The sequence below is a fragment of the Microtus oregoni genome, unplaced genomic scaffold (genome assembly GCF_018167655.1).
Source record: "Microtus oregoni isolate MIOR12 unplaced genomic scaffold, Mior012 000050F_008, whole genome shotgun sequence".
In the NCBI taxonomy this organism is placed as follows: Eukaryota; Metazoa; Chordata; class Mammalia; order Rodentia; family Cricetidae; genus Microtus; species Microtus oregoni.
Window position 1 is genome coordinate 149,170 of NW_024543232.1, and position 22,259 is coordinate 171,428.

The 22,259-nt window shown below is 35.6% G+C and overlaps 1 protein-coding gene across 5 annotated transcripts in view; it reads right to left on the bottom strand.

The window, feature by feature from the left end:
* Window positions 1-7,132: 7,132 nt before the first annotated feature.
* The window catches only part of LOC121436936 (RNA-binding protein 41), a 51,438-nt gene continuing 36,311 nt past the window's right edge, over window positions 7,133-22,259 (bottom strand). For 2 of the 5 annotated variants that reach the window (XM_041636835.1, XM_041636839.1), the window contains 3 exons: window positions 14,306-14,453; window positions 10,728-12,490; window positions 7,133-8,497 (listed from right to left, as the gene is read on the bottom strand). In XM_041636835.1, the coding sequence (XP_041492769.1) occupies window positions 12,324-12,490; window positions 14,306-14,453 (315 nt within the window). In that variant the 3' untranslated portion in view covers window positions 7,133-8,497; window positions 10,728-12,323. Of the gene's footprint in view, window positions 8,498-10,287; window positions 12,491-14,305; window positions 14,454-22,259 lie in introns of those variants that run through there. The other 3 variants (XM_041636838.1, XM_041636837.1, XM_041636836.1) reach the window with 3 other exon arrangements.

Consider the following 22,259-nt stretch of genomic DNA (forward strand, 5'->3'; position numbering starts at 1 on the left):
ATTGGCCCATTAGCTCTAGCCTCTCACTGGCTAACTCTTACATCTTGATTAACCCATTTTTCTGATCTATATTAGCCATGTGGCTCAGTACCTTTTTTCAGTGGGGCAGATCCCATCCTGCTGCCTCAGTGGTCTGGGCAGGAGTGGGAGGAATTAACTTCCTCCATCCCAGAATACTCCTGTTCTCATTACATCATTTCTACTTCCTGTCTGGTTTTCCCGCCTATATTTCCTGCCTGGCCAATCAGCGTTTATTTATAACATGATTGACAGATTACAGACAATTCTCCTGCACCAATACTAAGCTCTAAGAGTCAATGCCCACAAACATATTTACTCAGCAATGGAGACAAAAAGTTCTTGATAAAAACCAATAAAGTCTACAAGCAAGCCTCAGAAGTATAACACAAAATCAAATTGATTAAAAATAGCCTAGAAAAAACTTTTAAAAATTAAATACACTGAAAAAAAAATTCTTTCACCAATACAATGGCATGATGGCTGACATCCAGTAAAAATTATGAGGCATTAAAGAGAACATAAAATACATCCTGCAATGAGGATAAAAATGAACCATTTAGGAAAGATCTCCTATGCTCTTGGATAGGAAGACTCAACATAATAAAAATGGCAATCTTACCAAAAGCAATCTATAGATTCAATGCAATCCCCATCAAAATCCCAACACAATTCTTCACAGATCTTGAAAGAACAATAATCAACTTCATATGGAAAAATCAAAAACCCAGGATAGCCAAAACAATCCTATACAATAAAAGTACTTCCGGAGGCATTACCATCCCTGACGTCAAGCTCTATTACAGAGCTACAGTAATGAAAACAGCTTGGTATTGGCATAAAAACAGATGTTGACCAATGGAATTGAATTGCAAGACCCGGTTATTAATCCACACACCTATGAACAGCTGATTTTTGACAAAGAAGCAAAAAAGATACAATGGAAAAAAGAAAATATCTTCAACAAATGGTGCTGGCATAACTGGATGTCAACCTGTAGAAGAATGAAAATAGATCCATGTCTGTCGCCATGCACAAAACTCAAGTCTAAATGGATTATGGATCTCAATATAAATCCGACCATACTGAACCTGATAGAGGAAAAAGTGGGAAGTAGCCTTCAATGCATGGGCACAGGAGACCACTTCTTAAATATAACCCCAGTAGCACAGACAATAAGAGCAACAATAAATAAATGGGACCTCCTGAAACTGAGAAGCTTCTGTAAAGCAAAGGACACATTCAGTAAGAAAAAAAGGCAGCCTACTGAATGGGGAAAAAAAAAACTTCGCCAACCCCATCTCAGACAAAGGACTGATCTCCAAAATATATAAAGAACTCAAGAAATTAAACATTAAAATTCTAAATAACCCAATTAAAAAGTGGTATACTCAGCTAAACAGAGAATTCTCAACAGAAGAATTTCAAATGGCCAAAAGATACTTAAGGACATGTTCAACTTCCTTAGCTATTAGGGAAATGCAAATCAAAACAACTCTGAGATATCTACCATCTTACTCTGTCAGAATGGCTAAGATCAAAAACACTAATGACAGTTTATGCTGGAGAGGATGGGGAGCAAGGGGAACACTCATCCATTGCTGGTGGGAATGCAAACTTGTGCAACCACTTTGGAAATCAGTGTAGTGGTTTCTCAGAAAACTGGGAATCAACTCAGGATCCTACCTCAGGATCCAGCAATACCACTCTTGGAAATATACCCAAAAGATGCTCAATCATACTACAAAAGGATTTGTTCAGCTATGTTCATATCAGCATTATTTGTAATAGCCAGATCCTGGAAACAACCTAGATGCCCCTCAACTGAAAAATGGATAAAGAAAGTATGGCACATCTACACATTAGAGTACTACTCAGCGGTAAAAAATAATGACATCTTGAGTTTTTTATGCAAATGGATGGAATTAGAAAACACTATCCTAAGTGAGGTAACCCAGACCCAAAAAAACTGAATATGGTATGTACTCATTCATTAGTGGACGCTAGCCATAAACAAAGGTCATTAAACCTATAGTTCATGTTCCTAGAGAAACTAAGTAATAAGGTGAACCCAGAGAAAAACATATATAGACCCACCTGGAAATTGGAATCAGACAAAAATTTGAGAGCAGGGGGGCAGGTGGTAGAAAGAAGGGGAGAAGGAGGGATTGAGGAGAACTTGAAGGAATGGGATAGTTGAGATCGAGGAAAGACAGATACGAGAGCAAGGAAAGAGATATCCTGATTAAGGAAGCCATTATGGAGTTAGCAAGAATCCCGGCTCTAGAAAAGAACCCATAGGGATGACCCCAGCTAAGATTCTAAGCATTAGAGGAGAGGGTATCTGAACTAGCCTTACCCTGTAGTCAGACTGATGATTATCACCATAGAACCTTCATCCAACAACAGATAGGAACAGAGGCAATGACCCACATTGGAGCACTGGACTGAGCTCCCAAGATCCAGTTGAAGAGTGGAGGGAGTGAGAGTATGAGCAAGGAATTCAAGACCATGAGGGGTTCATCCACTGAGACAGTTTGTTTGAGCTAAAGGGGGCTCACCAACTCCAACTGGACTGGGAGTGAACAAGCATGGGAACAACCAAGCCCCTTTGAAGAGGGTTGAAAGTTGGGGCAGACTGTGGGGCCACTGATAGTGACACTGGGATTTGTCTCTACTGCATGGACCGGCTTCTTGGGATCCTATTCCCTATGGATGTAAACCTTGCTTAACCTAGATGTAGTAGGAAGGGCCTGGGACTTTCCATAGGGTGGGGTGCATGGTCCTCTTTTAGGATTGGAGGGGGTGGGGTAGGAGCGTCTGTGAAGGAATAGGGAGGGGAGTGGGAGGAGGGGAGGGAGTGGGAATTTGAAAAAAAGTTTAAATAAATAAAAAATGAGCCATTTAAAATACACAAAGAAACCAATGAGATAATTATTAAGTATAAACATTAAAACATATAACTATTCTGTTTTCCAAAAAGATAGAGAAGCATTTGAACATGATATAATATGTAGAAAACTAAAAGTAAAATTTAAAAAAAATTCTGATATGAAAAATACCCCTAAATATGAATAACACTAGAATACATATTGCAGCAGACAGATTAGCAAATTTGAAGACAGCAAAAGAAGAATCCCTACTGAAATACAGAAAAAGATGGGTGAAAAATTTCTGAAGTATCATGTAGACAACTTAAAGCAGCCTAAAACAGAGTTCAATGCGAGAACAGAAAAATGTTGAATCACAGAAACTATATGATGACAAATTTATAAATCTACAAATCTCAAAAGCTCGATGAATCTCAAACACATGAAATATAAAGAGAAATACACCAAGACATATCTTTAACTGCTTAAAACCAGTGATAAATGGAAAAAACTTCAAAGCAGCCCTCTAGAGATCACATTACACACAGGCACATTATTTCCAAAGGAACAAAGATAAGCATGGCAGTGCATTTTTCATGGAAAACAATGCAAGCTACAAGAGTGAGAAACAGCGTATTTAAAGAACCAAGAGAAATAAAATGCAACCTATATCTATGCAAATTATCTTTCAATATGAGTGTGAAATAAAATTATTTGCAGACAAATACATCAGCTATCATTCAGTCAGTCAAGAAATATCAAGGAGGACTCATTCAGATATGAGCTTTTGAAATGTCAGAAGAGATAGCTCTAAATAACCAATTCCATGAAAATATTAAAAGATAAACAAATAACCCATCCAACACAGATCTGTCAGAAATAACTTCATCAGAATAGTGGAAATCAGTAAACCTGCCATGGCCCTCGCCTGCCCTGATGGTTCACTTCATTCCCTGTCACAATTTGCCTTTATGCTTTTATGTGAAATATATTCATTTCATTCATTACCCTTTCTTCCCCCCTTAAAGATCTTTTCACTCTCTTTCATGATGCAAACCCGTGTTTGCATTATACACACATACACACACACACACACACACACACACACAGAGAGAGAGAGAGAGAGAGAGAGAGAGAGAGAGAGAGAGAGAGAGAGAGAGAGAGAGAGTTGTTGAATTTTCTTTTATCCACCAACCAGCTCACAAATAAGACACATCGAGTCTTTTATTAATTATGAATGCCCAGTCTTAGCTTAGGCTTATTCCTGATGGGGGAGAGTCTTCTGTTTTGTGTTGATTTCATTGATTAAATAAAGAAACTGCCTTGGCCCTTTGATAGGACAGAAAATTAGGTAGGCGGAGTAGACAGAACAGAATGCTGGGAGAAAGAAGCCAAGTCAGGCAGTCGCCATGATTCTCCCTCTCCAGACAAGCCAGCTCGTGGTGCTACACAGAATATTAGAAATGGGTTAGATCAATATGTAAGAGCTAGCCAATAAGAGGCTGGAACTAATGGTCCAAGCAGTGTTTAAAAGAATACAGTTTCCGGGTAATTATTCCGGGGCATAAGCTAGCCAGGCGGCTGGGAGCCAGGGTGGCAGGGACGCAGCCCTGCCGCTCCTCATACAACATATTCCACTAGCTCTTTTAACTTAATTTAACCTGTTTCTATTCATGTAAACTTTGCCTTGGGGATTTTTACCTTTCTTTCATTCTGTATGTCCTACTTTCCTGCTTCCTCCATGTCTGTATATCTGCCGGGTCCCTGGTGTTTCCCTGGCATTACTTTTTCTGTCTTCCCAAGCCTAAATTCCTCCTCCTACTTACTCTCTCTGCCCTGAAAGTCTTCCTTCTTTGCTATTGGCATTTCAGATTTTTATTACACCAATCAGGTACCTTAGGCAGGCTAGGTAGAACAACAACTATGTACATCTTTACATAATTAAAGAAATGCAACACATCTTTACATAGTCAAAGAAATATTCTTCTACATAAACAAATGCAACTCATCTTTACAAAGTTAAACAAGGCAATTCACTTTTGCATAAACAAATATTACACAAAACTCATACACTGTGTATACTGTACATTTTCTTTCTGCATTCATCTGTTTATGAACATCTATATTGGTTCCATTTGCTTTCTATTGGGAAGAGAGCATTAATAAACAGATATGCAGATATTCCTATTTTAACCTGACTTAAGAGTTTTTGGGTACACATCCAAGAATATAGCTGGGTCATAATTTTTAAGAAATGTCCATATTTATTATTTACATAATGGCTGTTTATATTCTCACAACCAATATCTAAGGACTCTTCCTTGCTCTATTCTCATCAGTATGTGTTACCAACTAATAACCATTCTTACTTGAATGAGATTGGATCTCAATGAAGTTTTTTATTCGTTTGTTTTGAGAGGTTTCTCTGTGTTGACCTAGCTGTCCTGGAACCTATTTTGTGGACCAGGCTGACCTTGAACTCAGAAATCTACCTGCCTCTGCCTCCACTTCTCTCCCCAGCAGTGGCTGGTCCCAGGCAGGGAGACACATGGCAGGTGGGCAGGAGACAGAGACATGGATAGACACGACTTGCAGATTTTATAAATCTGTATGTTGTGGACACTCAAATTGGCATATTTATTTACTATACACACCCATCCAAAATGTGTCTATTAGCCTTTCTTTAAACTGTTTATCTCAGGTATTTGTTGTTATGGAAGCAAAAGGCTTGCCTTAATGCAGAAGCTCTCCCTTCTCAGTTTGTTTTCATGGTTACAGTTATCAGCAGTCAACAAGGTCCAAAAATATGAGATGGAAAAGCCTGGAAATACAAGACACATACACTTAAACTATATCCTCTTCTGAATAGTGTGATGAAACCTCCTGACAGTCTACTCCAGAGATTCTCAACCTGTGGGTCGTGACCCCATTGGGGGTCACATATCAGATATCCTGCATATGAGATATTTATATTCTGATTCATGACAACAGCAAAATTAGTTATGAAGTAGCAACAAAATAACTTTATGTTTGGGGGTCACCACAACATGAGGAACTGTATTAAGGCGCTGTAGCATTAGGAAGGTTGAGACCCACTGCTCTACTCCACTCTGCCCATATCATACCAGGGATGTGATCTGATCCTTTGTCCAGGGTGTCTGCACTACACCTATTCTTTTACTCGTCACCTCAGCTATCAGCTCATCGTGGCACTCATGTTTAAGTAAGCCTCATCTTAACTGGCTCCAGAGGGTACAAAGAGTGCTGCTAAAGAGGCACCAGCCCACAAAGTGGAGGCACACATTAACTTTGGTACTATGTGGCAATGCTGCAGGGAATATAGGAGAAAAATCAAAATCTAGTAGACCAAACGTTTGGCACTATTCAGTGACTCTTACTAAAATCAATATTGTATGTGAAGGATATTAGCACTTGGAGCAACAAATAAATTTCTTAGTTTTTTAATGGCAAAATTATATATACATATACAGATTTTTTTTTTAAAAAAAAAGTTCTTACTTGTAGCATAGGCTGGCTTGGAACTCACTGCATAGCTCAGCTTAGTCTTTGTCAGTAAGCTTCCTGTTGTTTGGTCCTGAGTGCATACACTACTCTATCTGGGTCAGATTTTTACATTTTTAATTTTAGGTAGTACTGGGGGTTGAACCTAGGGCCTCATGCATGCTAAACAAAGTGTAATACTAATGAGTTGTATCTCTAGCTATAGAATTGTGGTGGTTTGAATGAGATGGGCCCATAGGCTCATATGTTTGAATACTTGATCCCTAGTTGGTGAACCTATTAGGGTAGGATTAGAAAGTGTGGCCTTATTGGAAGATTGCTGCACTAGGAATAGGCTTTGAGGTTTCAAAAGACTTGCACCATTCCCAGTGTGCCTCTTTGCTTCCTGTCTGCGGATCAGTATGTGAGCTCTCAGCTGTTTCAGTGCTATGCCTTCTGACATGGCCTGCTGCCATGCTTCCTGCCACAACAGTAATGGACTCCTCTCTGAACTGTAAGACCCAAATAGAACCTTCCTTCTATAAATTACCTTGGCTACGGTGTTTATCACAGCAATAGAAAAGTAAGTAATAAAGAGATTTGGATTTAGTGGCTTCGGCTCACCTAATAGAAACAAAAAGGAAATAAAGTGACTTTGGGTTTTCTGTAGCAATCAGAGATCACACAATGCTTACAATAGTTAATGGAAATGATTGTCTTTGCAGATCTTTGTTTCATTAAAATTACTTTTATTTTTTTTTTAAAAAATCACACATTAAGATTCATTCTTTTGGTGTATAATTCTGAGTTTAACAAACACATACACATTTTAACTATAAACAACATAAAGTTCCCATTACTAAAAAAATCCCTTGTTCCAACACTTGGTATCTCCTGATTTTTCTGCCTTATTGCTTCACCTTTTCCAGAAAACACACAAATGAAATATAACAGTAAGCAGCCATTTGAGTCTGGCTTCTACTTAGCAAAATACATTTAAGATTTATCCAAGTTGTTGCATATATGGTTCCTTAGTTTTTATTGCTGAGTAGAATTTCATCATCTGGATACACCAGTTTCTGTATCTCTGCACCAGTTGAAAGGTATCTTCGATTTTAGTTTTCTCCATTTGTATGTGGTCTGTAGGTCTAGTGAGGAGGAGGTAAGGTTTTCCACCTAAGACGAAGGAGTCCCTTCTGGGAATCCTGGCTGAGAAGTACATCCCTGGGTAACTGTGCAAGAAGCTGTAACCAGGGTCCTTCACTTCTCATCCCTTACACATTATCAAAAATTGGAGCGTTAATCATGTGAGCAATATAGCAAATGAATAGAAGTTTGTCCTGAGTGAAGTCAGAAATCCTCAGAGTGGTTCTGACAAATATTCTGGAAGCTAAGTGTTTGTAAGAATATTTAAAAATTATTTTAATTTAAAAAATATTGAAAAAGGTAAAAAACACTCCGAACCACAACACAAGGTGAAGGTGTCTTTTCAGCTTGTACAGTCCTACTTCCAGAAGGTTTACAGCTTATTATACACATTCCTTATTTCTTTCCTACATTGATTTTGAAATTATCTCTACAAACTATACACATGAACTATTTGCTTAAAAATGTATCCTTACTATACATACATCTCATACATACATACATCTTAGTTTATAACTTAATATAAAAACTTGGTACAAGTCACAATATATTCATAGATCGAGTCCACTGTTTTAATGGCTTCATTGTATCCCACTAAATGGATGTGCCATAAGTCATTCGTGTTGACAGATGGACATTTGGATAATGTCCAAGTTCCTATTTTTGTGAGTTTCACTGAGACTCATATGCCACAAAATTCATCCACTTGGTATATTCATTGCTATACAAGTATTAATGAAATTTATGAACATTTTCATCTACTTGCAAAGACTTCCCATCCACTCTAGTTATCCCTACATACCCTTTATCTGTGTGTGTGTGTGTGTGTGTGACCAATTCGGGATACTTCATCTACATCTACATTGAGTCCTACAATTTTCCTTCAGCAGTGACTGGCTTCTTTCACTGAACATATTCTCAGGGTTCTTCCATGTTGTAGTAGTGTATCTCAGAAGAGTTCCCTTAAAAACAAAAACAAAACAGCTTGTGAAGAAATTGGATTACTGTTTCATTAAACATTTAGTAGAATGCAAATAAAATGCAATTTAAGTCTGGACTTTTCTTTGAGGGTATCTCTCTTATTGGTTATTATGCCTATTCTGACTTCCTTTATTTTGTTGTTGGCACTTATCTTTCTAGAAATTTGTTCATTTTGGGTAAGTCAATTTATCGACACACAAGTATAACACTATTCCATCATATACCTTCTATTTCCCAAAGATCAGTAGCATTACCCCGTCCTTTCTCGTTCTAATAATTAGTCTACCTTTTCCTGTGATATTTAGTAAAAGGTTTGCCAATTTCTTGCTTAGATTAATTGCCTTTTCTTAATTGTATTTTATTCTCTCATTTATCTTGCATGCTTTTTTTGTTTTAGGTATAGTTTGCTATTCTTTTCCTACAGCTTAAGATATAAACTGAATTACTGCTATATGATCTTTTTTCTCTTTAAATAGGCTTATCTCTAAAAATTTTCTACATAGACAAAGGTAGCTATGAGCCACTTGATGTGGGTACTGAGACTCAAACTCAGGCCTCTATAAGAGTAGGCAAGCACTCTTACCACAGAGCCATTTCTCCAGCCCTCCTTGTGTTTCTTTATTGACCTACTTTCTACTTAAGTGTGACTAATTTCCATATTTGAGAGTTTCCCAATTTCTTGTTACTGATTTCTAACCTCTTTCCAGGTGGTCAGAGGACATGCTTTACATCACTTCAGTCTATCTGGATTTTTTTAAGGCCTGTTTTGTGGTTTAGCTCATGATTTAGCCTGAAGACGTTTCATAGGCATGGGCTAACGATCTATCTTCTAGTGTTGTAGGGTAGAATGTTCTATAGCTGCTTTTCAGATCTATTCAGTTCACAGTGTTGGAGTATTCTACCTCTTTGTTTATCACTTGTGTAGCACTACTTTCAGTAGAAAGGAAACACTGAGTATTTCAGCTTTTCAGAGACTTGTCAATTTCTCCTTTCTTTACTTTCCTGCCCTGTTTCAGGTTATTTTGGGTCTCTGTTGTTATGAAAAATGTAATTAAAATTTTTACATCTTAAAACATTGACCGTTTTAACAAAAAATACAGATCTTTATCTCTAGTTGATATTTTTGTTCCCCTTTCCTCCGAATTTGGGGCACGCTAGCTATTTCTATATGTTACAGGCTTAGCAATATATTAAGGTTATCACTAAAAACAATGATGGTAGTTTTCAAGATGCTGAATTATTTACTGTTTTATAAAATTAGCCATATTTTTACTCCTTTGTTTTATTTGTTCCTATGGATTTCTGCTATTTTTTAGTAAAATAAGCATTATTTCTGATCTTCGTCTGTTACTGGCAAATACATTGACTTTTTTGTTATAGGAGATACAATGCAACTATATACAACTTAATACAACTTTTAAACATAAGTTAACAAAATCTTAGTACTTGGGAGGCAGAGGCAGGTGGACCTCTGAGTTTGAACCCAGTCTGGTCTATATAGCAAGTTCCAGGACAATCAGGACTACACAGAGAAATGCTGTCTTTAAAAACCAAAAAAAAGTAAATAAATTCGTTAACAGATAAAGGAAAAAGTATTCAAGATTGTCTTTTATAGTCACACACAATCACGTTTGTCTGTTTTATGTATAGATTTAAATTTTTCTCTAAGGTCACTTGCTTTTCAGCTTGACAACGGTCCTCTTGCATGTCTTGTGTGATCTTCTGGCAACAAATTCTCCAGCTTTTAAAAAGTATGTGGGAGGTATTTTACCTTTCACGGCCACCTCCACTGTTTCTGAGATCTTAACTATGTCACTTTTTCTTGGTTTTCGTTTTTGAAACAGGATTTCACTTCTCTTTACACAGGCTGGTTTTGAATCAGGCTCCACTGATTCCCCCCGCCTCGGCCTCCTGAATAGCTGTAAATACAAGAATGTGCCATTTATCAGAAATACCCATTTCTGATAAGAAGTTAGTTGGTAATCTAGAGACCCATGACAAATAATATTTCAGTTTTCTTGGGTTATTTTCATGATTTTCTCTGTCTCTTGAATTTTCAGTATTTTATTATAATATGGCTTCGTCACTCAATTTGAAATATTTGTAGCCGCTATTTCTGAAGATTTTTTTAATATTTATGTGTAATTTTGTATATATGTATGTGGGAGCACACTTGCCATAGCATATTTCCGGAAATCAGAGATAACTTACTGGAACTGTTTCTCTCCTTCTCTCATGTAGGTCCTAGGGTTTGAACTCAGGTCTTCATGCTTGGTGGTGAGTATCTTTACTTACTAAGCCATGGTCCTCTTGCAGTATTTTTTTTTTGAGACAGGGTTTTTATGTATAACAGTCCTGGCTGTCCTGCAACTCACTTTGTAGACCAGGCTGGCCTTGAACTCACAGAGATCCACCTGCCTCTGCCTCCCAAGTGCTGGGATTAAAGGCTTGCGGCACCACCACCTGGCTGTCTTGCGGTATTTATGCACCTTTCTCCCTTTTGAAATGAAATTCTTATTATATATTGTTTGATGTGCTTAATGGAGTTTCCTACATTTCCTTCACTTTTCCCCCTTGGATGGTATAATCTCATTTAACCCTTACTCAGTGAGGTAAGGAGCAATATTACTCTACTGTACAGATGAGATCAATGAGGCTCAGATTAAGTGGCTTTTGAAGTTGGTAAACATGTGTGACTATGAGGATCACAGGTCTGACTCCAAAGTTGGTACTACCTAGTCTATACCATATTGTGTTTCTATTCTTCAACAACTATAAACAAATCACTAGGAGTTTGAGGCAGGATGCATTTCTTCTAAAGTATAGAACTTTCTTTCCTGTCCCTATAGTATTCTCTGCTAGTTTGTTCCCTCTTTAAAGTTCATATATCTAATGTTTAATATGTATTAGGCAGTTACTCCATGTTTAATGTCTATTGTTTTGAATTTAATAGTATCATGAGATTACCAATATTTTGGCTTAAAAGAAGCCAGCATTATATGTATATATAATATATAGATATATAGATATATAATATATATCTTTTTGAGGACTGTGAAAACTCAGTGTAAGCAATCATTAAATATGTTGATCAACTCATGAATCTCCCTACTATAACTGTTTAAAGTTCTGACAAAACACAATGAGTTCTAGTAAATAAATATTTTAACATTGAATTAGTTTCAAATCTTTGTATACAGGAAACAGTCTCAGAAAAAGTATTTGGACTAAACATTAAAGACTGCAAAAATTTTAAAGAATCTTCAGGAACAATAATGTAACTTACCCTGAGAATTAAAGGTTTTCTATGATCTTAATGCTCAGGGTACTTTCTACCCTATATAGTGCATGATTATTATCTTTAATACTCAGGATAGTGTCAATTTTATATTGTCATTTTCTAGATTATACAGTATTTAATTATGGGAAATTTTTATAACAATTCTCTTTAAATGTGGAAAGCCACTGTCCTAATTACTGTCTTTCTAATATTTCCTCTTCACTTTAAAAACAAACTTCTTTTTTTTTTTTTTTTTTGGTTTTTCGAGACAGGGTTTCTCTGTGGTTTTGGAGCCTGTCCTGGAACTAGCTCTTGTAGACCAGGCTGGTCTCAAACTCACAGAGATCCGCCTGCCTCTGCCTCCCGAGTGCTGGGATTAAAGGCGTGCGCCACCACCGCCCGGCCAAAAACAAACTTCTATGTATATATATATCCTAGATTTTAGATTACGATAAAAGAAAGATAGGAGTGTGTGTTTATACACATACATATATCCAAATGTGTATGTACGTGTGTCGATATGTATTCTAGCTACCACTGATTTCTGTACTGCTATCTGTAGCAGATGTTATAAGGGAAGCACCCTGGACAGCTGGCTGTTGCTGTTTGTTCTTTCCAAACTCTATCACCAATATTTTCCCATGAAGTTTATATCCATTTATTTGATGCAATGCTTGCCATGCTATGTCTTTATCTGGAAAAAAAATAAGAAAAATGCATCAAATTATATAGCGCTTAATCACTCAATTATTATTACAAATTTAATTCAGATTGGTTTGCTATAAAATCATGATGCTAAATATTTTTGTCATGCCTATAAGTCCCAATTTGTGTAAGTCAAGAAGATTAAATTAGTGGGTAGTAATAGTAATAATAATAATGACAAAAGACCTTCAAAATGTATATTTGATTCAAATATATAGAAGAAATAAAGATACATAGGGAGTGAACTAAAGAAATATAAGTTAAACATAATTGTAAACATGCCTCTAGATAGATTATGGATATGCATGCAAATTTTTCAAAATTGTTACACAAATAAAAGAAGTTATTACATTATTGAACATACTTAGCTACGTTTTTCTTTTAGAGGGAAAGTGGTTATGGGACTCCTTATTGGGATAATGAATTTCTCTTACGATATACAGAAAATTTGTGTATGTGAATATATAGTGCATAGCAGGAATATTTAACATATGGGTCTCAGAGACTATATGTAAGAAATAAGGAGGGGTAGACTATGGACAAGAGTCTGTGGAATTATAAGCAGACAATACTGAGATCATTTTGTCTGAGACATCCCACAAATTGTCAAGTGTGTACTATAGCTGTTAGGATTAGTAAAAAAGCCACAAATTAAGAAGTGTAAAACTGGGACTGGGAACATGGCTCTGGTAGCAAAATGCTTGCCATGTAAGCATGAGGACTTGAGTTTGGGTCCCTGGTACCCATATAAAACTCCAGGTATGGAAGCATGTATCAGCAACCCTAAAACTCGGGAGGTAGTCCCTTGTAGCTCACTGGCCAGCCAGCCTAGCCATATCAATGAGCTTTCAGTTCAGTGAGAAAATTAAGGTGGAAGAGCAACTAGGGAAGATCCTATAGGTTAGCTTCTGGCCTCTACATACATGCTTAGGCATGTGCATATATACACACACACTATATAAACATGTACACAAATTAATATAAAGCCTTTGTATTATGAATCTTTCAATTAGTAGGTTATATATATTCTGTGAAAATCCTTGAAATTTTTAAAAATTTAATAGGAATTCTCACTTCAAAAGATTAAAAACCAATGCTACAAAGAATCTACAAACCTTCAATGAGACAGAAAAAATAGTACAAGGTTATATGAAAGCAACGGAAAGGAGATCAGCATTTTTAATGTGTAGAATCACTTGCCCACATAAAAATTAACCAAGTGTCAAAATGTCAAGTTAGGGACAACGAAAGGAACAGATCCTATCTAGAGTCTTTCCACAAAAAACATACTGGCCAATTTATTATTGAAATAAAAATTACTGTATTATTCTTGCACTTAGATTAGAACACAAGCCATGCACTAACATGCAAGTGATATTTGGAAGAAGGTATCATCTTTCAATAATTATGAATTGGTAATGAATTAATGAGCTTAAAATCACTTAGTTCTAAAGGAATAAGACATGAGTATATGTCTTCTGATAACAATGCAAACATATTAACTATGAATAATTCTGTTATAGAGTAGAAATAGTACTATCAATATAAAGAAAATAAATATTGGTAGGGTAGAAAGGAAATGTCAAAAGTTGGGAAATAGAGGACACCGGGGTAAGGTGGTTATACAATACCGATAGAGAAGAGGAATTAAGTAGAGCAAGGAAGATCTAGGAATACTGGAAATGTATTTTCCTTACTGGCTCCCTTCTATGTGCTAAGGCTATATCTAACTCAGCAAGGTAATATGTTAGCCTCGCGTGAACTGATGGTGCACTGGAGTGATTATCTAGATGAAGCTACTTACTGGGAAAGGTGATGAAAGCCTGCCCTCTCATGCGTCCAGTCATTATTTGGAACTGAATGGGTGGTCCTTTTTTCTCCTGGAAGCGAGCGAATAATGAGATAAGGTCCCTTTCTTTCACCCGAGGACTAAGGTTCTTCAGGTATAGCACCTAATACAAATTGAAAAGTGACAAAAATATCACAGAACGAAAGCAACTCTTGCATTATGACTTGAATTACTCTCCGATGGGAGACTGAACATTTATCTGTTATTCTCTCCATGTTAAACTCTAAAGCTAAAGGCCTGAAACCAACAGGACAGAAAGAACTCAGAAAGTAATAGCAACAAAGTTCTGGAAGATATAAAAATGAATGAGTAGGAATGAAGCACACTAAAAAAGCTCACTAGCAAAGCCTTAGGGCAAAAAAAAAAATCAAGAAGACATTCAATCTTCTTTAAAAGTCTTCAAAAGTCATATGTGGGTTAGGGAGGTGGCTCAGTGGATACAAGTGTGTACAAAGATGTGGACCTGATTTTAAATCCCTGGTACCCATGTAAAAAGCTGGGTGGATCCCCAAACCAGTCTAGCTAGTTGATAATTTCTAAACTCAATGAGACCCTATTGCAAAAAGTAAGATGGAGAGAACTAGAGGAAGACATGTGACATTGACCTCTGGCCTCTATGTGTGTGTATGTACACACATATACACATACACATAATCCTCACACATACGACACACACACAAGTTTTAAAAGTTGGCACAGTGATAAAAACCTATAGTTCTACCAACTAGGAAGGTTGAGTTGGGATAAGAGTCCAGTCTGGGCAACACAGTGACATCCTGTCTAAAAATTAAATAAATATACAAAAAGGAAAAACCAAACACATGCATAAACGCTTCAAGAATTGATAGCTTTGGGTGGCTCGGGAAATAGATGTCATTAGATAGGGTTAAAATGAAGATGGGAAGCTGAAAGCTGTTGTAAAATAAATTAGATCTTTAAACCCTCTGCAATTATAGTACTGGCTGAGGGAAACTCACCAATCCTGGTAGTATATTGAAGGTTAATTGTCAGAAAACGTGGAATGTCTTGTATAGCTGAGGTCAAGAGAAGTATTTTCTGAAAGCAAGACTGAAAGAATGCATACCAAACACTGGGAAACCCATGATCTGACCAACATTCCTCTACCAGAACACTGGTAGTTCCTTTGCAAGAAAGCACAGGGGACAGTCTCCTTTAGGGGCACTAATGCCAAAGAAAGACAAAAATACTAACTTAGAATAGCAGAGTTCTTCAACAAGTGATTCAGCCAGATCGTCTGGGTCATTGTTATTACTATTTTGTTATTGTCATTTGGTCTCATTAATACCCCAGGCTGGTCTAAGACTCACAAACCTCCTGCTTCAGTCTCCTAAGTGCAAGGATTATAAAATATCACCGTGAATTCAAAGTACACAAAGGCCATGATCTCAGAGCTTCTGAACAACTTTACAGCCAGAAATAAGGATAGTGATTATCGGGCAAATTAGAAAGGCTTCTAATGTGGAGAATAGAAAACAGGGGCAACAAAAACAAATGAGAGGAAACAGAGACCATGAAGAAAACAGAATTAAACAACAAAAAAACCAACCTGTGACTAATACCCTCAGGATACTATTCTATCAATTAGTAATAGGATGCTATTGAAAGAGAAGGTAGCATATATATTAGACTGGAATATTATTTAATCCTTAAAAGGAAAAAAAACCTATTGTGAATGAGATTTTCTGGAAAGAAACCATACATTATGCTGAATCCCATAAAACGCTAAAAACTAACTAGAACTTCAATGCCTGTGGGTAGGTTTGGATGATGCAGGCAGAGGGCCTAATTATAATTAATTATCTTGAGCTATCTTTTTAGCCACCCTTCTTAATATCTATTCCTTGCCCCCCTGGGTCTGACCCAACATGCTTGTCACTGACAAGTGAAATCTTGTGAAATGTATGAACAGATCATTAGCTTCCACCTACCCAAATGCTAAGAATATCATCAGGAAGCATATGAGGCCTATAGCAGAGATTTCTCCACTTGGCTGTAACCCACCTACCTGATGTTTCCACCAATGTACTTGCAAGTACCTTGATTTATGATTTTCTTTGTTTTTCTGTTACTATAAAAAGTCATGAAACTGTTACCATCTTGCAGCATGGATTGTGGGTAATCTAAATTTGCATTACCAGGTCATAGTCACTGATATCTGGCTCAAGAATAAACTATCTCTTATTCTTTTTAAGGTAAAAGTTGAGGTTTTATTGCTTTCCATAAACACTATCAAATGCTATGACATAGATAAACTTTTAGGAGTATATACTAGGTAACAGGAGAACAAATATTATATTATTTTACTTAGACAAAGCATTTTAAAGTAGTCCAGCTCATTGAAGCTAAAAGTATAATGATGGTAAGTTACTGTAAGGGAAAAATGAGGAAGTTGCTTCAGTCATGGAAGATGAGAAATCCCTACAAACCTGCGATACAACATCATGCTAAAGCCAACAATACTGCTTTGGGTACTTATATTTTTCCTAGGAAGGTAGATCCAATGTATTATTTAACAACAATACAAAAAGGATGAAAGAGGGAAAAGTAATTTAACAAAGTTTTTGCTTTAAAAATTAGGAAAGAATTCACACTAGAACAGAAAAGACAACAGTCAGGAAATGACTGATATAGTCACTAAAATATATGGAGAAATACATTAAACATCATTAAAGTTACTAAATAGTGGAATCTTTACCACTTAACCTTAGAAAGCAGTGTAAGATTTAAGATTAAGCCCAATACATAGCAGAAGACCGTCAACACAAAACAAATGCAATGGTACTTTTAATTTTTTGTCCCACATTGCTTTGTTTGGGCATTAAAAAAAAATCTTACTGGTCTTTTGCTTATATACTGTGGTTTCTGATTTTGTGTTTTTATGGGTTTTATTTTTTGTGTATGATGTATGTGTCTGTGTGTACATGTTTTTGTGCCTTATCTTTTCCTTTGGTTTATTTGCCTGTTTGTTTCAGAGAGAGAGAGAAGTCATGGAGTTGGATGGGTGGGGAGGATCTGGGACGACATGAGAGAGGAAAAACTGTGATCAAAATATCTTATATGAAAAAGATTATTTTCAATAAAAATCATTTTAACAGGTTTTAAAAACGGGGAAGGGAGTATGTGGGAACAGATCCCAACTTTCTCTACAATTAGAAAAGATCCATACTGACTGTTTCTTCTCATAAATATATTTTTTTATTTTTCAGTATTTAAAAATATTATGTGTATGAGTGTTTTGTCTGCATGTAAGTTTGTGTACCATGTACATGCAGTGCCTGTGGATACCAGAAAGGGCAGAAGAGTCCCTGGAATTGGAGTTGCAATCTGTTCATCAGGCAGATGCTGGGAATCAAATCTGGGTCCTCTGGGGAAAAAAACAAAACAAAACAAAACAAACCAGTACCCTAACTGCTGAGTCACCTCCCAAGCCACATGATTAAAAGGTTTTTTTGGTTGTTGTTGTTGTGGGTTGTTTTTTTTTTAAAAAGAACTTCTGGTCAACAGGTTGTTCTTTCTCGGTTTTATGTTCTCTGCTGCAAAAGTTTACACACATACTTATATGTACAGATATATCTATGTGTGTATCTAAAACATAGATATGTATTTATAGCACGTGCATATATAGACATACAGATATTGGGAGGCCCTAAAATAAGACAAGCATGATTGTGAAACAGAAAAACAAAACCTTCTGCTAGCACTGTGTGATATTTAGTTTTGATTGCATATTTTGAACTTTATATAGTTTATACTCTCTGAATTTATTTGTAACTTTTAAAAAGCCTTACAAATTTGATTTGATTTTTCCAAGCTTAAATATAATATCCTTATGCTTCATATCCAGTTTCTGACTTAATAAATATCTTACATTTATGTTATATTCATTTTATTAATAAACTAGTGCTGTTACATTATTAACAAGAGTCCATTCTTTATTTGCATTTCCTTAGTTTCTACCTAATGTTATTCTCTGTTTAAGACACCATCTAGAGTACTACCTTTCATGTAGCTGTCATGTATCTTTAAACTCCTCTTGACAATTTTTCAGATTTTCCTTATTATTCATGATTATGAAAATTGTAGTAATACTGGTCAGATTTGGTTTTTATAAAAATAGCCCATTACTAGGTTTTACCTGTTGTTTTTCTTGATGTTAGACTAGAGTGATGACGAGTTATTGGGAAGAAAACTACACTGGCAGAGTTCAGTTTTGGTCACACTGTATACAGCAGAAATGCTAACAACACTGATTTGTGACTGCTGATATTTGCTTTCATTTCCTGCCTGAGGGAGTGCTGGTCAGCTTCCTCCATTAACTGCTTGTCTTCCTTTCCATAGTACTCTTGGGAAACAGGTCAACACAAGCCACTCAAAACCAAGCAGCAGGGAATTAAGTTCCTAAGATTTATCTCTTCTCTACTTCCTTCCTCAAGTTTTTAATTCTCAGAACCTGTACAAGATAAGGGTAGTCTATATCTTGAATCATTATTGAAAGTTAAAGTTGTTTAGTTTGTTGCACAGAGAGTTCTAGCTTTGATTATTAGAGTTATCCATCAGTTCCTGTGTTTTATGCTGCTATTTTACCTTTGGGTACAAAAGTACTAAAGGCTAATCTTGTGTATTTCCTGTCTGAGTAATAGGACCAGCCATTTATTTCTCTGAAGATCTCTTGTTACATTTGGCAGAGAATGGTATTAGAAGTAATCCATCCTGAGCAAGGGCAAGTTTGATTCATTGGGGGCTTGCCATGCTAATACTAACCTGTGTATAAATGCAGACAAATATTTCTACTACATGTAAACTACGTGTGTCTGGATTAAGTTATATATGAATCCACAGTGATGCTCCCAAATTTAAGCTACTACCGCATGGATCATTTTAATTTTCTCCCTTTATTTATCTCCAAATTCCAACTATGAAAACCTGCGCCTACTATCTGCCAACCATTTACTTAAAGATGTGTGCACAGCAGTATCAGCATTGTTAACCAGGAGACACAACCTTGGCAACCTGGGTGTGGTGTTTATGTACAGTTCCTATTTGCTGCTAGTCTCGCAGATTACACATTTCTAAAGCTAGTTAGGTCAGTACCTTTCCTCCTATCTTTTTAGTGATTTATAGACACTTTTTTACTGTTTTATATACTCTTATCATAGTATTTACTCTTTTCTGAAATTTTCTAATCTCTGAAACGACTTTTAAATACTTGTGCACAGTAAGAGTCTCTTTGTACTGTGTAGTTTTATATAGTCTCTTGAACATACAACTTGCCTTCACCATTTCATTATCACATAGAATTATTTTATTCACCTAAAAATGCTTTAAACTTCACTTTTTCTCTCCTTTCACCTAACTTTTGATAATTAACTATTGTTTTGATGCCTCTCTGTCATTCTGAGTTTTCCAGATTACAAAATAATAAAATGCTTTATTTACATAGTAGCATATTTTGTTTATTAGATGCATCTAAAGTTTATGTCTTTATATGGTTTGATAGCTCAATTATTTTTGTTGCTAAATTACATTTCATTGCATCCATCTGCCAAATGTATCCATTTGGAGGACATTTTGATTGGTTCTAGTTTTTGGCAATAATGAATAGTCATTGCAAGTATTCACATGCCCTTATATATGTATAAATATATATATATATACACATAAAATCAGTTTTGTCATTAATATTAGTGCATGCTTAATAATAACATCTCATTATTTCATTTGCAATTCCTTGATGAATCTTCTTTGATGAGCCATCTAGTTTTATACTTTGACCATTTTTTAAATTGAGTTGTTCATTTACTACTGTCAAGTTTTAGTTCTTTGTATATTGTAGATGTAAGTCCTTTGTTAGATATGCATGTGCTGTGAAATATGTCTTTCAATCTACGATATATCTTCTGTATATTTCTAACATGTCTTTCACAGAAAAATTTGCAATTTGAACAAAGTATAATTTATCATTTTTAATACAAATTGTGTTTTTGGTGAAAAATACAGCAAAGATAAGGCCACTTAGATTTTATGCCCGTTTTCTTCTAAATATTTTGGAACATTTATTGTTTTCTGCATGGGCCTATCATGTATTTTTAATTAATTTTTTATGATGGAGGAAAGGTTTGTGTCTAGTTTTGAATTTGGATAGCCAGTTGTTCTAGTATCATTTGTATAGAAAAGATTATCATTTCTGCATTGAATTTGCTTTGTAAAAATTCAATTCAGTAATTTCTGTGGACCTAATTTTGAGGTTTCTATATATAATAATAGACTTCATTATAACATTCAAAATGCTTTGATTTAGGACTTTTGCTTCTATGCACAAAACAGGAGGTTGTAATTTTCTTTTATTGTAATATTTTTAACTGGTTTCTGTAATAACCTAAGTGTCATCTCATAAAATGTATTCTCTCTGCTTCTGTTTTACAGAATAAAAAAAAAATCACACTATTTTATCCACGTGTATTCTTTCCTCTATGTTCTTCCTTTACATAAATCTGAATTATTAAGCTATCTAATTTTCCTAGATTTAGGAGAATATTTTTTTTATTTACTTATTATGTATACAGTGTTCTGTCTGCATGTATGCCTGCAGACCAGAAGAGGGCGCCAGATCACATTACAGATGGTGGTGAGTTACTATGTAGTTGCTGGGAATTGAACTCATGACCTCAAGATGAGCAGTCAGAGCTCTTAACCGCTGAGCCATCTTTCTAGCCCAAGAGAATAATTTTATTGTGACAAATTCTCTATATCCTGTTTGTCCAAGAACTGTTAGTTTGCTTCGTCTGTATCAAAAGGATGTTTTCTGGGCAGGTGGGATTTTTTTCTCTCTAAACATAAATATTTCATTCCATTCTCTTCTTGCTTGTGTTGCCTTGTGATACGTCTGATGTAATTCTTTTTGATCCTATATAAAGCATTCATTCTTTTTGCCTTTCTATAGTTTGAATATGTTAGCTTAGATGTAGTTTTTGGTATTTATCTTGCTAATATTCTCATGAATGTATGGCTACGAGTCTGCCATTAATTTCAGAAAATACTCAGAAATTAGCAGTCCAAATAACTCTCTTCTTTGTTCTTCTTCTCACACATGTGGCACACACACAATAAAAAGAAATCTTTAAAAAATGAAAAGTAATCATTAAAAATAAGAAGGCAGACATATCAAATTATGGGCAAAGGAACAGAAAGCTAACTCAGAGAGTAGAAGGCATAATTAATATAAAAATACATGTACATCTTTACTGGAAAATAGGAATATGCAAATTTAAAAATAAATTACCTTTCTGAACTCTTAAGTAAAGTTAAAAGTCTAATAGAAAGTTTTGTCAAAGATGTAAAGGAAATTTCTGAAATACTCCTTGGTACAAGTGGAAGATATGGATATCCTGTATCAGTAATTTCATTTCTTGGTATGCAACCAAGAAATTCCATTCTTAGACCAAAACTGTTAGTATTTCCTGGGAACACATTGGAAATACAAATTTTCATACCCTTTTCCAGATCCACTAAGTCAAAAACCTGGTGGTGAAGGCCAGCAACCTGTCTTAATAACTTCTTCAGGTGCTTTCTATGTACACTAAAATGTGTGAAATATAAGAGAAGGATATATTGCTCAATATTTTGCCTGAGATCTACAGGAAGAACTACATTAAACACTATAGCCCATATATACCATTCCTTTTTTCTACTCTCTCACACTTTGCATGAACAAAAAATATAACTTTTAAGAAACAGTGCTTAACTGTGGGGAATACAACTGTATGGGGTACACTTTGATCTACTATTCTATTCTATTCTTCTATTCATTTCCTTAAAATAGGTTGCTGGTGTAACCTATGAATCATAGCTTGAAAAATACTGTCTAGGAGGAATGTTTGTACATGGGCAA